At 36.8% G+C, this 17,758-nt stretch overlaps 1 protein-coding gene across 1 annotated transcript in view; it reads left to right on the top strand.

The window, feature by feature from the left end:
- LOC103893362 (protein eyes shut homolog) overlaps positions 1 to 17,758 on the top strand; it is a 949,231-nt gene that overhangs the window by 806,107 nt on the left and 125,366 nt on the right. Inside the window, 1 exon segment of the mRNA XM_019470252.1 lies at positions 12,069 to 12,298. Within this exon segment, the coding sequence (XP_019325797.1) occupies positions 12,069 to 12,298 (230 nt within the window).

The raw sequence follows: 17,758 nt of genomic DNA, 5'->3' as shown, positions 1-17,758 counted from the left end.
TCAGATATATTTGTGAGAATAAAAAAATCCTTTTTTTTTCCCCTCCCAAAGAACTGGCATATGAAAAACAGAAACCAGAAAAATAAGCAATTCAGAATATATGTATAAATTTTAAAGTGAATAGTTACAAAAAGAAAGTCTGGCTTTCAGAAGATTGTTTTCTGTAATGTGTAGAATGTTCAGAGTATACAGAAATCACTGCTTTGTCTGTGCAAAACTGCAATAAGTATTCATGTATATTTTTGACAATTCACTTAAAATCACACATATTATATATAGATGTTTGGGTCTGTGTCCTCTCCTTCAGCTCCTATCCACACCTTTCTCAAGTCATTGCTAAATTTCTAGAAACAATATTAATTATGGGTTTGAAAATTTCTTTTGAAGCTCTGAAGTTTACGGGAAACAGTGGTTGGTCACAGCAATAGTAGAAATCTTTCTTAAGTAATTTTTCTATGCATGGGGAAAGGGAAAGATTTCAGCTCATAAAACTCTGAGCTGTTAAAATTGCAAGCAGTGAAATGCACATAAATGAATTTAATTTTTTAAAAATACCGTCTCTATGCTGTGCAAGAACTTGTTGAGACATACATGCTCCAGACCAGCTCTCTGAAGCCAAATATCCCCATTTTTCCTCTCTCCACTCACTCTAAAATTGAGGTAGATAGGAGAAGAAGATGCTACACTACTAGTACTCATACAAGGTCCTAGTTGACCTGAAAGTGTGAGTTGGCATTTCTTAACTGTCAAAAACATTCCTTATTTAAATAACAAGATGCAATATGAAATTTCTACATCTGTAAGGAGCAAGGCTGAAGGTGGAATGACATTAGCCAATTGAAAATGCAGTAATTCCTTAGAATTAACTGCCTAACATATTTCACTGATGTTATAAAATTGAGTAAGTAAGTATTATATGAAAATGAAGGGAAGTGATTAGAGCTCTTCTGTTTCTTGGCACTATAAACACAAGAGTGACATCAATAACTGGCTGCCAGCATTCACAAATTATAAAATCCATTTCATAAACATGAAGATTTAAGATATTCTTGACTGAATTAAAATATATGAAAGAAATTCACCAGAGTTCAGAACTCTTAAGCAGCAAGATGGTTCTAGTCACAAGTGAGATTCATTTTATTTACAATAAATAGTTTTTTTTTTTTCCTTCAGAATAAATTTATAATATAGACAGAGTAAGGTAAGTTCTCTAATTTGGGAATATGGCCATATAATTAAGACTTTGTCACGTTTTCATGAAATTTGACCAAATATTAATTGAAGGAAATTATTATTTTTGAAGGAATATATATTTTTTACTAAAAAAAAAGTATATTTGTACCTCTTAAGCCCTTTGGAAATGGCAAAGCACAATCTACTTGCTATGGTGGTTTTTATTTTCATCATTTAAATCAAAAGGTTAGATATTTTGAATCTTGAATTCTAAATGAGTTATCTAAATTTTTCACAAGGAAGCCAAGAAAGTAAGAAAGAAAAGAAAAAGAAAGTAAGAAGGTAAGCACAACAAAGTAATCTCTTATATCTTTTAACCTCCTGATTGTGTTCAGATGATAGCTTTCATAAAAAGCTTGTTTTGTTGATATGCTGATGAGGATTTGGCTGATATTCTTAAATCTGACCTGCTTTGAGATAATGACCCTGTTAAATCTCCAGTATCGATGCTTTAAATATAGGTGCCCTTCATGACTTAAAGTTACTGAAGAAAGAATGGCAGAAAGATGTAGTGCAATTTGAAAGTAACAATAAGAAGTACTCACTCACTCTGTCATTGAGAATATCCTCCCAGTTTTGCCTCAGGTTTCTCTTTCTCTCTTGCTTTGAAACTTGTTTTGTAGTTGGAAAGATCAATGACTTTTGGCAACTGGTATTGCCTAGTCCCAAATCATAACCAGGTACTTAAACCTCCAATGACTTGGCATTTGGGTTCAGGTAGTGTTTAAGATAACCAAAAGCTGTTAGGATCAATAGATGCAAAATATTAACTTATTTAAATGTTACTCTGGAACAGGTTGACCACTTGATAATTTCAATATAACATACTTTTAGTTTAATATGTTCTCTGCCTCCCTATGATCTTGCCATGTCACAGCTTTTCAGATGATAAGAAGATGGGAGGGTATGATTAATCCATTTTTAGCATTTTTCTGCTAAGTAATCCAGGTCGAGAAAAAGCAGCTCCTTAATTATTCCTAGTCCTAACCAATACTGAATAGTTTAGTACAGCACACTGGCATGTTGTTCTTCTGCTGCATTTGATCTTGACTCCTGTGCAGACAGTTTTGAGTACTGTTCTGCAAGTTGAAAGGAAAGACAGAAATCTGCTGACAAGGTATCTGGAGTTTCCTCTCCTTATTTCTTGTTTGTGAACTGTTATGCTCTTCTTCCAGTTGTTCACACTAATAATAAAACTTCTCAGTTGCAGTCTTGATAATGCTGCCTGTTACTATCTCTCCATGTTTTAAGATTTTGCTAAACCGGAGTCACGTTGTCTTGCTAATGTTAAAGTCATATTGGTGTCTTCATTGCAAACTTATACTGCTTGAAGGTTTAGAAAGATCACTTTAGGTTGTAACAGGGTAAAGTAAGCTCTATCCTTTGCGGTAAAGGTATGCGATTCATAGGGAATGCTTTTAGTAAATGTTTTGAATACGTAAAAATCATTTGGGATGTTTTTCAGTTATATAATCAAAACATGCATGATTTTAAGTGTGACGTAGTGAGTAGAAGTAGGAATTTATCCTCACTCACCAGAGTTAATTTGTTCAGTTCCATCTCTAGTCAATGGAGAAAGGTGGTCACCTATCTTACAATGGGATGAACTGGAGATGACTCTCTCTGCGTATAGACCGTCTACAGGGAGAACCAAGGTCATCAGCTCAGGCAGGTTTCCAAACTCTTAGGCAGATAATGTTTGATGAAGTGAATTCTGTCCTAAGAGTTTTATCGGCAGATGAGCTTTCTTCAAATATTTAGGAGGGAAAAGGCTATTTTGTGTGGCATTTTGATGCCTTGGAGAATTTGGAATTGAAAAGAGATTGAACATGAGGTCATAAGTATTGAACATCTTAATTGTTATTGATTGTTCTTGTTACTGCTGTCGTTGTCATTGTTACACTATTTGTTCACTCTCAAGTAAAGTGAGAGTGCTCACTACAAGAACACATTGTGACCATAATTCACATAGTTTTCCAATTCTTTGAAAGAAAAATATTCCTTACTCCAGCATTTAACAACTTTCCTTTAGGAAAATCCCATTAATAAGAACATAACTTTTTTTAGTGTATCCTTACAGTCATTTCATGCTAATATAAAAAAAAAAAGGAAAAGACATCTACCAGCATTGCCTCTTACACTAGGACACTCTAAAATATGATACTGCTTTAGGGAAAAAAAAATGATTAAATTGTAAACAACAGCAGGCAGCAGATAACTGCACACACACACACACATGAATATCCAAAACTGAACTTTTGAATTCTCGAGCAGAAGCCTCCTACTTGGTAGCTGCAATCAGTATGAGGTGGTTGTAAATTTTGATAATGTTTGGACCAAACAAAAGTAGCACATCCTGAAACCTCCAATTAATAAAGAGACATGAGATAAAAGCACCATTTAGAAGGCTGATCTCACATTGTGCTTCTGCACAAACAATTTCGTTTGGGAAAAATGGGTGTTGGAGTTCTGGAGAGAAAAGTGAGTGCTGAAGTATAAGAGCTCCTGAAAAGAAGATGTGGTCTTGGATAAAAGAAGGGGGCCGGGAAAGAAGGAGGTGAACATCCTAGCTGGAGTAAAGATCCTGGAAGTGGGGGAAGGTCCTGAAGATGAGAAAGATGCACGGAGATGGATAGCAGGGGATGTACAGGGACCGTGGCTGGTAACAGTGAAGACCAGTTACTATGAGCAGCAGCTCAGTGTGAATCAACATGAATTTCCACCTGAGTTTCCCAGGCCAGCAGCAACCTCCTTGTTGGGAAGGAAAGTGGAAACCTAGTGAACATAACGGGGCATGGGGTGGAGTGAGGGCGTGAGGGAGTGTGTGAGATAATCAAGCAGGGTAAAAGCTCTAATCTCATTGGTTCTTAAGTAAACTCCAGTACCCAGATCCACTATGGGCTGTTGTTTACTCTCTCATCTGTGACATGCTTTATTGACTATAAAATCATTTTTTCCTCATAGAAAAAATGTACATAAAGGCCTATTATTTTAGTTCCTTATCTGTTACCTTGTAAAATACTATTTAGGAAATTTTTAGTAGTATATTTTTTTACTCTATCTGTTAATATAATGGGGATTTTTTGACCTGTCATATTTACAACACTCTTCCTTATGCACTCAATGAGAATACAGTAATATTTTAATTAAATGCCAGATTACTGATTTATAAATGATGTTTGTGTTTATGCATGCCAGCCATTCTCCAGTATTAAGATATAATTAGAAATTAAGTCTGGGAGAAAGACTAGATAATACATAAGGGTACTCTGCATTTTTAACCCTTTCTGTACTAATAATTTCTACATGTCTGTCTCATCTTGCTTGCAGGCCAGCTTTCATGGTAATTTCAATAGTGTGTGATACAGAATGCCTTTTTATATTCCCATCTCTCTCCAGTCACACAGTCTTTGAATTGCAAAATGTTTTCTATCCTGCAAGCTTAATTAATATTTATAAAGCAAAGTAGGCCTCCCCTACTTCTGTTATGTAGGCAAGAACTATTTTCAGCACATGGGGAAACATGCAAAAAGAGATTAAGGACTCTGTCTGTGAAAATTATTTAGATGTCTAAACTATTCTTGTGTGAGGCACCTAAAAACAAAGTATGTACTCTCAAAACTGCATTTTATTTGTAATGTAATCAGGGTGCATTGAAGTTCCAGCCTGCCAAAGTGTGTGTTTCCATGCATTTCTGGAAGCACCTTGATTATCTTGAGAGTCCCCCTCACGCCTGTTAAGGTCTGAGAGTGCCTCTACTTGTCCTTCAAAAGCATATCTCACAGAGGGCAAGATCTACTAGGCACGCCCAGAAGAAATTATGAGACTGTACAAGACATATCTAATGGTGGTACATACCTGCTTTCCCTTTTTATTCTTCAGATCAATGGTAAGAGCACTGTTCTGATTTATCAGATACTTGACTTCAGTTGTGTCCTCAGCTTCATAGAATTATAAACTTGCCAGTCTGTTCCCAGAAGTGCTGTAAGAGCTCCCCAAACCCAGTCCCTTGGTCTGTTTGGTCTTGCATGGAACAGGCATTCACTGGGTTGAGTGGAGAAAGGAAAAGTGTTTGCATACGGTTCCCCATCCCTTGGGTTAGAATATTCATCTGAGTACAGACAGATTTTTCCACTGTATCAATTGGGGTTTTTTTATATATACCTCTTGAAGCACTTATTTTCTTTCTTGGCAAGGCAGGGCTCTAGCCATCTGGAGAATCTTCACTGTGGTAAAGACCAAAGGTTTGGCTACTACAGTCCTGAGAATTACAGTGCAGAAGTCCTGCCTGAGATGAATTATTACATAGGAAATCAATTTTATATCCAGCATCTAGAAGTGATTCTCCTTTATCCCTCACAGACACATTGTGCCACAATAACATGCCATAGGCAGATCTTCCATTTTGGAGTCTAAATTGTGGATGGCATCACTGAGGTAGAAGAATGTTTATAGCTCTTGAAGCTAGAGAGAAGCTTTGGTAAACATTAGAGACTCCATTCTGGAATTGTGATATATTAGATAGGTCTCACAGCATCTCTGTTACAGGAACTCAATTTATCCAGTACAGTGCCATGTTAAAAAAAAATAACATTTCTGATCTCCTGAGAGAATTTTCAAGGAGGGAATGAAAGTATTTTTCCTATTCAAAACCACTAGTTTCAAGAAACGAAAGTAGTTGCAGAAATCAACAGAAAAATGCAGTACTCGGGCATTTCAAGTGCTGTTTTTCTAAACAGCAGCTAAGATGAAACTGGGAAGAGGTTTTCTAACTGTGACTATTGACTAAATGTAAAACAGAAAGCTGAAGTTCAGACAGATTTGAGATTTGCTTAAAATTCAGAAAGTTTAAGATTTGCACATTGGTCCACTCAGTGTTCAGTAGTTTTGATTGCTCTCCTTTTTCTGAGTTTAACATTTGGATGATAGAAAGTTAGGAGGGGCTTAAAAGGGAGGATGGGGAATGCTACAAAACAGCAAAACCAAGCCAAAGTAAAGAAGGTCAGTGTGAACAACTGAGAGATTCAATGCTCATTTATTTCTGCAAGCAAGCCAAGAAAAAGAGGACTGGATTTGGTACAGAAATTCAATTCTAGCAAAACCATTATTTGTCTTGTCCTAAACTTAGGGACTAAGAGGGGTGTTTTTTCAAATATAATCTAAGGAAAACTCACTTCAATGTCTTGTTTAGGAAGGCTTTTGCTATTAAACTTTCAACCTAAATAATTGTTGCAGCAAATTTTGTGTCACAGTAACTTATCTGTTGCAAAGTCTGTGGAATCTACAAGCTTTAAAGCAAACAGAACAGGAATATGTCTCTTAGTACATGTATTTCCTTTTCCTCTTTCCCCTTTCACCTGTCTTTCCATATCTGACATTTCTTCCCATATCTGGCACTGCTATACATCCTGGAGTTCATTATTTTTTCTTTGGATTTGTAAACCGAGCTTTCATAAACTTCATTATATCTGTTAACTGCATTCTCACATCCTCGGCTGCATTGTATATCAAATATATTTTTGCATTGCTAAGAGTTTGCACCATCAAATAAGATGCTGTGTGTGCAAAAGCAGTTGCAAATGATGTTATACCAACTGCGAATTTTTAAACGGAAAGCTGCAACTACAGTATCACTGAGTTCTGCTACCAAATGCTGTGCCTAGTGGGAGGGAGAAGCTGGGCTCATAGCCTGGAACATACATTGAGAATTGAATTTTTTAGAGATATGCCCGATCATACGTTGTCTCTATTAGGAAAACAGACACCTGATTCTTCCAAACCAAACAAAGACTGGGATGGGTGAGGAAATAAGATTCAGATATAAACTGTTGAACAAAAATAATCCCTCTCTGGTAATCTCTTAAATTGTTTTCTCAATTACTGTGTTGAGCGATTTAAGTGGTTTCTCCAGTAGGGTAAGTGTGCAGATATACTGTTCTGTGGATTCATTGAAATCAGTGAAATGCCGTCTAAAGTATTCTTCTTGACATGGTTGTGAACAGTGAAATAAACAGTCTGTAAAAGGCTTTGTTCATTCTTGCCAAATTACACACAAGGTACTAGTTTTTTATTCCTGTTTAAACTGACATTCTCATGAAGTGCAGTAGTTTTCAGTTTCATAAGGCTTTGAAATTATATTCCAACAGGCATTCTAATGCCCTTGAAAAATCTTTCTTTTGGCTCCAAAATCTAAAACATTTGCTTAAAATAATAGTCTGTCATAGCCCAAGAAAAATGGCATGTACACACTTCTCCACCAAGGAAAATTGCAAATAAAAGCAGTTGCTTCCCTGCACAAATTACTTTATTGACAAGCTAAAAATACAAACCTCCTTATCACACTCATATCAGATAAGGCTAAATCCATTACTTCAGTAATAAAATGTTAAGTGCACAAGTACCAGAAGATATAGGCAGTGAAGATGTTATCATATCATTGGGACTCCCATGCCATTGCATGTTTCATCAACCTGGTTCAGGAAAAACGTCAGAGTGCTTCTGCAGACATGGCTGCCATCAGCCTGATAATGAATTACTTTGGGGACAAGCCTGCTCTCTTTGCAGGTCTCAGTTTGAAGTCCATTATACAGATAGATCACCCCTATGAATTTTTTTCTTATATTTAGGTGGAATTTCTTGTATTTCAGTTTGTGTCCATTGCTCCATGTCCTTTCACTGGCCGCCAGCGAGAAGAGTCTGGCTCCATCTTCTCCCCTCCCCTCCACCTCAGGTATTTATACAAATTGTCAAGATCCCCCTGAGCCTTCCTTTCTCCAGGCTGAACCGTGCCAGCTCTCTCGGCCCCAGTCACTGGCCCCAGCGCAGGGGTTAAAACAGCGACACCCAGCTCAGCCCCCGGCGAGGCTGAGCCCCTGCACTGCTGGGTCAGTGCACAGCCGGGGCCTCCCAGATGTTTTGTTAACTTTTTAATCCGCAGCGCCTCTATCTCCACACACTAATAGTTCCAGGCTCTTTTTGAAAAGAGGAGGAGAGCGTAGGGGAGCGGGAAGCACAGTTGGTTAGGCTATGTGTGCTTTTGGTTTAACAACATAACATTGAGTATGATCCCTAAGCACTACATCCCTGCCATTCAGTTGATCATACATCTCCTTGAGTGGTAAAGAATGTAATATAAAATAAACAAAACTTCAAATTGCACTAACATCTATATTTAGACAAGCATTTCAAACTTACATGCACTCAGCTATGAAACACAAGGTTACAGGCCTCTAAAGCTCAGCTCTTTGAGCTCATCTTAAGATTAAAAACAATGTGTTGATGCTTGCAGTAAGTTAGAAGATCTTCGTGTGCATTGTTGACCTGAGAAGCAGTGACAAGCTGGGAAATTGAAAAGAAAAAAAAACAGAAAATTGTGGCCTTGTTGTGTTGTAACAGTGAATCAAGTTTTGCTTGATTTATTTTTGTTACACTTTGTCAAAACTTCTAACACCTCAATTACTAAATTACTTTAAACACTTCCTGGCTCTTTATTCAAATAAATGTTTTAGTTAAACTGCATTGAGCCGAGGTCATTACTTATTCACAGAAGCATCTTGAATGGCTTGTGAGTGCAGCTGCAGACGTTTGCCCCACTAACAAGCCCAGGCAAACTCTTCTCTGTTTTTCCAGTAAGGCAGCGAGCTGCAGGGTGCCTGGAAGCGGTGCTGGCACGTAAGCAGTCAGGCACCATCTAGAAGCAAAACATCCAGAACAACACTGCAAAGGCTGACATCCTGTGAAAGACTAGCAAATGAACCAGGGAGAAATCAACCTGCCAAGGAGCTTTCCTTTCTTTCTTCTCCGCGGATTAGAATGTCAATCAAAAAATGAAGCAAGGCTGCATTACTTGTGCTCATAAAATTTCATTTGAAGCACACTCCTGTGATTCTGTTTTAGAGAAAAACAGTAGCTTCCCACCCGAAAGGGGATGTGGGAAGGATTCCACAGCTGGAAATCAGTGCTTCCAGTGAACACAGGAACGCACAATTTGCCAGTCAGGCAGGTATCCCTCTCATTCAGTATTTTACCCCTGAGGGTAGCTGTGACCAGATTCAGAGGAATAAATTTTGCAATGGTCATCTATAGGATTATCTGTCATTAGAGAAATGATCTTTCTAATAGCTAGTAGTGAGAGCTTAGTTTATGCCCTGATTCTTCCCCAGGTTTTATTTAGTTTTTGTTGTTGGGTTTTTTTCAGGAGGAACAGAAAAATCAACCCCAAATCCCAGTAATAGCTCCCAATAAATTTGTCCCGTAAATGTCTGATTCTTTATGTAAGCCTACTATTAGTTCAGAGTTTCTCAAACATATAGGTTATGTTTGGGGAGAAAATGAAGATTTTTTTTTTTTTTTCATCAGTGGTTATAATCTCAGCAGCATGTGACTAAGCATTTTCAATTTGCTGTGTTAGCATGGTAGAAGAGAGCACGTTAGTGCACTCTTAATGCTGCTCTGAATGGAATAGCCCATACGAAGATCATGTTAGTTATTTCCCTTAGGGGAATGGGTGGTTATAAACCCAGCAATTTCTTTGTTGTAATTCTATTCATATACATGGAAATGTTGGTATTCTATTCATGTAAATAGAAATAAACAGGAAGTCACTTATTTTCTCAAATTTCCAAGCCTCTTATCGGCAAGTCCTCAGCCTCCAAAATCTTTTAGGGATTTGTTTTCAGCCTTCTTGTTGTCTGACATCTTTTTGGATGCTTTTCTCTCATATACAGTAGATGGCTTTTAACTGCCTTGACATCCCTGTATCCTCATTTCTAACCACCATAGTGTGTGTGTTTTGGCTATCATGTTTTGGATGCAGTCTGCATCCCTGCTTCAGTATCCCCTTCTAATGCTTCGCTTACCATTACTGCTCTGCACGTCTCCTCTTTGCTGTCAAATAAGCCCTGTGTCCCTTTTGTTCTTTCCCAGGCTCTACTCCTGTCTCAATTACTGCGCCTTTCTCTGGGTCCTCTTAGTTATTTACTTTGTCCTGAAATATTTCTGTCCTTCCTCTGTCCAGCTTCTTTTCCTCCCTACCTGCCTCTCAGCATGTATAATTTTCTTTGTACAGGTGTTGTATTGATAATTCAGAGAACTGATTTTTCAATAGTGAGATTTACAGATGACATACTTCCTTCGGATGTGTTATATTGTTTTCTTTCAGAATATTCTGAGGTTTGTTAGTACTTTCTAAAATATGGATTTCAAAAAGTAAATTATTAAAATCAGTTTTCAGGTTGTCATGACTAAATGGGATATGTAAAAAATTTGGAAGCTAGATTTAAGAAGACAGGTGCCTGGAGTGGAGAATGCAAAGTCACACTGAAGGTGTCCCATCACACTGCTATGTCCCCATCTACCTTGCTTCTGCAGTCACACTCTATTCCCATGATGCATCATCCCTTTCAAATGCTTCTTTTTAAGACATACTCCAACTTCTACAATATGGTGAAGCAGAAGTTTTAGCTGATACAAGAGCAAGTGACAAGGAGAGAGGGGAAGGTGCGGCAGGGGCAAATATATGATTTTTTTAATTTTAATTTTTGTAAAGCAGGTTTATACCCCCATTTTCACCAAAATAAGTAAGAATTTAGCCATTGATGTTTAACACATTGCCAAAATGCTGACTTTCACTGGCTGTGACACCTATAAACCATTGTATGGAGTATTTAATTTCTATGTTCTGTTTTGGCCAAAATGTTAGTGACATTTCAGTTCAATCTAGTCTCCCTTTCTCGAATATGATTTTTTTTTTGTGCAACATTAAGATGTAAAAGAAATATTCAGAAAGCTTAAAATTACCAATGAAGTAAAAATAGTAAGGTATTTTTTAGATTATTGTTGCCAAAATTCAGAATTAGAAGTTGCTTTCTGGAAAAAAGTAGAACCTCTTGAACTTCATAAAATGAAAGAAGAATGCCTATCTCTTATGTAAAATTTGATGAAAACTATTTTTTTAATTGTGCAAGCTTATTACGTAGTCATGAATCTTCTTGCAACTTTTGATTCCTTTTGCTTTGTCCTTATCCTCGTAATTTGTGTGATGCACTTAAGTTGTTCTGGTTGGTAAATCGGTAGCCTTAAATTTGTAGATTTTAGTGAGTCACAAGTTTTGCTCTCTGGATAAAACAAAAAGCAGTAATAAACAGAGTTGATAAGTAGGGCAAACAGGTGGTATTGCTAACTAATTTCTAGCAACTCTGAGATAGGAAATAATTAAAAAGGAAGCAACTGATTAACATAGTCTAGTAGTTAATGTAAGAGCTCAAAAATTGAGAAGAGAGAAATAATGTCATTCTAAACAAGAAAGTTCATAGGGAAAAATTAAAACAAATTCATATCTCTCTCTCTCCCCTCCCCCCATATAGTTATTTCTAAGAATTAAAAGATACTGTATTGCTGTATTACAGCATTTTCTTTCTGCATATGCATGCTTAATCTACTTGTATGGAAGTCATGTCTTCTAGAACAGCCTTATGAGATTTGGTAACTTCAAGTAATAAATTATTTAATAATACAAGCCTGTATTTATTTATCACTCCATTGTTGACATCCACCAAAAAGGAATTATAAGAGCATGTACAAACTGTGCTACATGCGTGGAGGTTATTTCTTGCTCCCTCACAGGGAAAAATACCTTCATTATCTTTTTGCTAGATTTCAGGATGGGGACTTGATTTGGGAATTACTAATGTACTCACATTTTCTTACATATATCTGAATCTCTGAATCCAAATTTCTAAACAAAAAAGCCTACTGTTTTTAAATGAAGCTGAAGTGTAGTTGCAAAATTAGGTCTCATGATTTTTTGTTTTGTTATGTTGTCTCTATCCTTTCAGGATTCCTGTAACCACACATCTGTCAACAGCATTCCCTATGGTTTCTTCTGATGTGCCTGAGTTGCCTGAGCCTGTTGTGCCCTCTCAGATTTCCCCCAAATTGCCATCTGTATGCCAGGAAGGACTGTGCCATAACGGAGGGACTTGTCATCCTCTCTCTCTGCCTACTGGGGCCACCTCGTTTCGGTGCGACTGCCCACTACACTTCACTGGTCGATTCTGTGAAAAAGGTAGTTGTGGTTCATTCTTTTTTTATTAGTTGTGAAATGCAAGTCTTATGCTTCTCTGGAGCAGGAAAAGGGGAAGAGGTAATGATAATCATGTTTCTCTGCTTCTCATCCCAGTTACTGTTGGTAACTCAGGAGTAGATTCATTGAGGTATTTAGAATAATACTTATTTGCAGTGTAAGATGGGCGATATGAGTCAGGCACACTAGCAAGAGTTGGAGGCTTGAGTTAATGAAAAAAATATTGTATTATTTGTGCAAGTTGTTGTGCACTGTGTTAATGCATGTTATGCAACGTAGTGTTTCTGGGACAGAAGAAAGTTAACTTATGAAAATAAGGAGGAGATTTTCTCAACAGACTGTATGTTTTCCATTTCTACAGATTGTTCTTTTTTCACCACTGTGCCTGGTCCTTTGATGAAAAAGGCTTTTTTTACTCTGTAGCTCATTTATATTTCTATTGTATTACTGTTGCTCATAAAGCACAGATTAGTCAAATGAACATAATTTAATTAGAATTTGAATAGAAAATTCTTTGAACAATTTTGGTGTCTTTGTAAAAAGAATCAAGGCTATAAGACAAACTGATCAATAACTGCTAGGGGTTTTGTTTTGTAATTGTATTCATTTTGCATAACTGCTTTTCAGAAAATTCTTTTCTATGACAGATTTTATAGCTGGCTTCAAAATCTGTTTTAGCTTTTAAGGTACAGTGGGTTAGAAATGGCGGTGGAAAATTCTCATAGTATTAAAGGACATTACTGGTGTACAGGAAAAGAAGAAAAAAATTGTCTAGATTGTGGTTATACAACAGTCACATCCTCCTAATGAACTTCCCATGGTATGAAATACAGGCAACTAGAGTTAAAAATGTCCTTGCCAGACTGCCGGTATATCTGAGCTAATGTCACCTTGCATTACTGTCTGAAAGTAGGTCATTACACTCACTATATGTGAAAGCAATCAATGACTGTGAGCTCAGAAAAAAAAAAAATTGTCATGTGTTGCTTAGCTATCAGGGAATATTTTACCTTTCAGCCTTTCCCAAGTTTATAATAAATTAAATCACATATTTTCAAATTGTCAGTGTTAAAATTGAATTCTGTGAATATCTTCTATGCATTTGGTATCCAGGCATACTATCTGCACTTGTTTTCAACACATGCAGCTGTGCAAACTGCACCATAAAATAGCGGAACCAAAATAGTGTGTTTCCTTCAAAGATAACAGATTTAGTTACCATTCAGTGTGTGTTTCAATGAAGTATTTTCAATATTTCAATAAAGTGTTTTATTTATTTACATACACTTTATGTGCCAGAATTCCCTTCTGTGTTCCAACGAATGCAGTTGGCATGCTTTGTATCAGCATCATCTGTGGTATTTTGGATGGGAGCAGGTTTTAGCTTTTCCCAAGGGTTATGCCAGGAGTAAGCAATGTTAAATTTAAGAAGGAGTCTGATAGACATCCTGTGGTAGTAGGCCATATCAGTGTATATGCACAACCACTCTGTTGGGTGACATCTTGTCTGGACTCCACTGGTGCCTTCTACCAGTGTCTGATTGCTGCCTTCTTCTGACCTAGTCTTACCTTCCAGTTGATCTGTCAGTTTCCAGGAGTCGTAGAAGACTTTGGTGTTTTTAACGAAAACTGATATAATCTATGTTTGAATCATATTATTTGGATGGAGTACTCACTGCCCTGTGCCACAGACTTTGGTAGAAGTACCTTCCGGACCACTGACTGAAACAGCTATTTTTGAGTTGCTCATTCAAAAATACATCATCCTAAACCGTTTTCTCCTTTGAAGCTTAACCAGTACAGGCCTGCTGAGTTTATACAATGGGATGAGTTGACTGCCTTCCAACTACATTTCCAAGGGAACTTCACATGTTTATCTTACCTGTGTAAAGGAAGGGGTCCACTTGCCTCTCTTTCTGTGACTTTGTTTCAAAAATTATGTGTGAAAACATGACTTGATTATGACTACCTGAAGAGCAAATTAAAAGCAGGGGACTATTACAATAAGTCACAGTTGTAACCAAATCTCTGATGATTAGGACCGAAGCATCCTACGTTAGACACACTGGTAACTATTCCATTCAATAAAATCAGAATACAAGCCTTAAAAAAAACCTGAAACAAGTAGCTCCTTTTGAGAATATAACCTCAGCTGTATAATCATATCATCCTTTTAATGGTCTAGTTTCCATGAGAGACCTTTTCTTTTTTTCTAAAATTGGAAGAGATGCCATTTGCTTTGCTGAAGCTTGCAAGCATGCTTAATGATGAGATTTTAACAGCAATCCATTTTTCTGCATAGGATGTCTTTTAATAGTTCTGGCACTGGAAGAAGAACATTTTTCTTCTTTTTTCCCTTTGTGTGGAGAAGACAAATTAAAGAGTTCCTCTTTTCACAGAGCTCTGCTTTTACCCTCTACAACCCCACCGTCAATACAGGGAACAGCTTCCCGCTTCATGCTTACCGCTCCTGGGTCAGCCAGGGCTGCGGTATGTGACAGGCTCATCGACAGCTCACTGGGGCAGCTACTACCCAGGGCATGTGCTGTCACATTACATGTTTATATAGATCAGGATCAGATTTGATGTATCCTGTATTTAGCAGCTGAAAAGTAACTGAAGCATAATGTGATTTTATTTAATCCTAAAGTTTCAATGAGATTGATAGTTTAGTGTAATGAGACCAGAAATTGCCCAACTGAACTATTGTTGTAAACCTTCGACATTCAGGGACCAGTTCTTCAAGAAGTCTGGAAAGAACTCATAATTACAGGAGATAAGGGCATCTGTAATCATTTTCTAATTATTTACTATAGATCTTGCAAGGGAGAAAGTAAATTATCAAGAATGCAATCCAGAAACTTTGTTCCAGTCAGGGAAATTGTCTCTTGACTCCTTAAAGATAGCTCTGATCTGTTTTAATCATGCTATAATGTATACCTGTACATTTCAGTAAATGTACTTCTTAATCATCTTAGTGATCTACCTTGTACCTAACTAATTTTCAGCAAGAAAATATACCATACACTCAACTGACATAGTAACACTCAACATGGCATATCACAGGGTCTTATATACAAACCCTGTGTAGGCATCTTGGCTCTATTGTAATGTGTGCATTTGCTTATTTCATATCTAGGTTAAGATACACTGCTTAGTTTCTTACTAACAACTGTATATTTCTGACAGTGTATATGATCATCTTCTAGAGTGAAAGCAAGTGAATGTTATTATCTCAGTTATGTGGTTCAACTTGATAGTGTTTTATTGTATGCAATATTGCATTTTCCTATTTGATTGCTCCTTAACTAATAAACTCCAGCAGCTTGTTCTGCCCTTATGAGAAATATGTTCAAGTCATAAGTGTCATTATGGATACATAAGGCCAAGCCAGTTTATTTAAATATGTAGTGTATTCACCCTAAACAATCAGATACCTCTGAAATCTGAAATGTCCTTAAATGACAATTTTGAAAAGTGGAAATCTGTCTCCATTTTTCTAAGGAAATAGAAAATTATGGGTACAACCAGTGTATTTGCTGAAGTCAAATTGAAGATATCAACACTGGATATATGCCAAAATATACAAAGTAAGGAATTAGTCTAAAGCCTATATGTGCAACCATCTGAGGCCTCAGTTCCCTTTAATACTGTTTTCAGTATTTTCCTTTTTTTTTTAACTACAAATTACCAAGTTTCTGGAAATGAGAAGTTGTTACAAGCATTATTTTGAAAGCTCTAACTTTAAATGCAGTGTAGAAAATTTGCTGCCAATGTAAATTTAATCTTTATTACTGAGCAGTGAGCGCTAGGTCATACAACAGAAAGGGAGGATTGTGTAGATAGGGAATACAGTAAAGGGTAAATAGCGTACTCTGAGCTACCTTTTTTCTTTTTCCTTTCTGGGTAAATAAGCTTTTTGATTTAATACGAAATGTATCATTCTTTCCTCCATGAAACAATTCTTTATTAGCTAAGCTGTTACATCTGCTTCATTGTGAAATTCCTACACACGAGTGTAAAAAATGTAATGCTTCTGCTTTAGCATGAAGGCAGATGGTAGTCTATTACTGTAAAGTTCATAGCAATAGGTTTGGAATATCACTGTCTTGCATGTGCAAAGAAAGTATGTCCCTGACTGTTAATTATAAGATTAACATTTTTAAAGTCTCCGAAATTTTTAGTATTCCGTAAAAGTTTTATAAATTTCACAAAAAAAAGAATATTTAAATGTCATGCGTTAAAAACAGGAAATCTGTTTAATTTTATATGTTGCCTGTGTATATTCTTTACATTACTTAAAGGTCAACTCCTTTGACAAAACTACAAAACCAGGAGTAAAATGGGAGGCTGTTACAGGCATTTATCTTGCAACAGTCCCACCTGGAGACTTTACTACATTTGTTCCCTGGGATACACTTGTTGAATTCCTGATTTGTTGAGCAATACTTGATAAGATAACCCCGAACTGTAGAGGTTTCTTTTACTAGCAGCTTTTCTAGACTTTGTTCCTAACTTAACATTTCTAACTTGCACCATTGACTATTATCATTCATCTCTGACAATTTTTTTTTTGTCTTTATGTATTTGGTTTTGAAAATAAGTGCAATCAGTCCAATTTCTGTGATTTCAGCCACATTTAGAAGCATACAGTCTAATGTCTCCAGTAGGTCATATATCTGTTTATCTCCTTAATAATGTTGATACTGTGTATGTATGATTTAAAACAAGTCTGTGACAATTTCCATCAAAAAGAAGGATGAGGAAGAGGGAATCATATAAAGAAGTATGGCTGAGGAAGGACAACCATGCGTTCATTTCCACGTTCAAGTCTCAGTTTGAGGTACCCAGAAAGAAAAACAGGATACTGTTACCCCGTATCCTCTGTTTTTCCAGAATTCAAGTGTTCTTTCACCCATTTTGTCCTCCCTCAAAATGATTCATAACCTTGTAGGACTCTGTGAGCAGAAGTTTAGAGATATGTATAAACTTCAGTAATTAATTTGATGTCATAAACCACAGCCTATGTCTAAATTCATGAGATACCTATTGATTTCCCACAAAATGCATTTATTTGTGTATGTAAAACTTTCACATGAACTCTGTAGCTTTTGGGCTAGATTTGAAAAAAAGTAGTAAGTTTTCCTTTAAGATTTAGAATGTTTTTTTAGAAGATGACTTTAAAAATTAAGAACACAGTAGGCTTGTTAAGAACAAACAAGTATTTAACCAGAAGTTAAATAACTTTGTATATTGGCTTTGATACACTAGTTGCCATTATAGCAATTTTGAAATTGTGCGTAGGTCACTCCCACAGGTGATCAGCTCCGGTGCAGGCATGTCCCGCAGCAGAGCAGCAGATTGTGGCATACAGGGGGCTTTCCTGAGCTGGGAAACCCACAGGGGAGCTCAGAGACCCGCCGGGAGCCGGCAGCTCTCACA

The sequence above is a fragment of the Aptenodytes forsteri genome, unplaced genomic scaffold (genome assembly GCF_000699145.1).
Source record: "Aptenodytes forsteri isolate BGI_AS27 unplaced genomic scaffold, ASM69914v1 Scaffold414, whole genome shotgun sequence".
In the NCBI taxonomy this organism is placed as follows: Eukaryota; Metazoa; Chordata; class Aves; order Sphenisciformes; family Spheniscidae; genus Aptenodytes; species Aptenodytes forsteri.
This window is presented reverse-complemented; position numbering and strand designations above follow the sequence as displayed.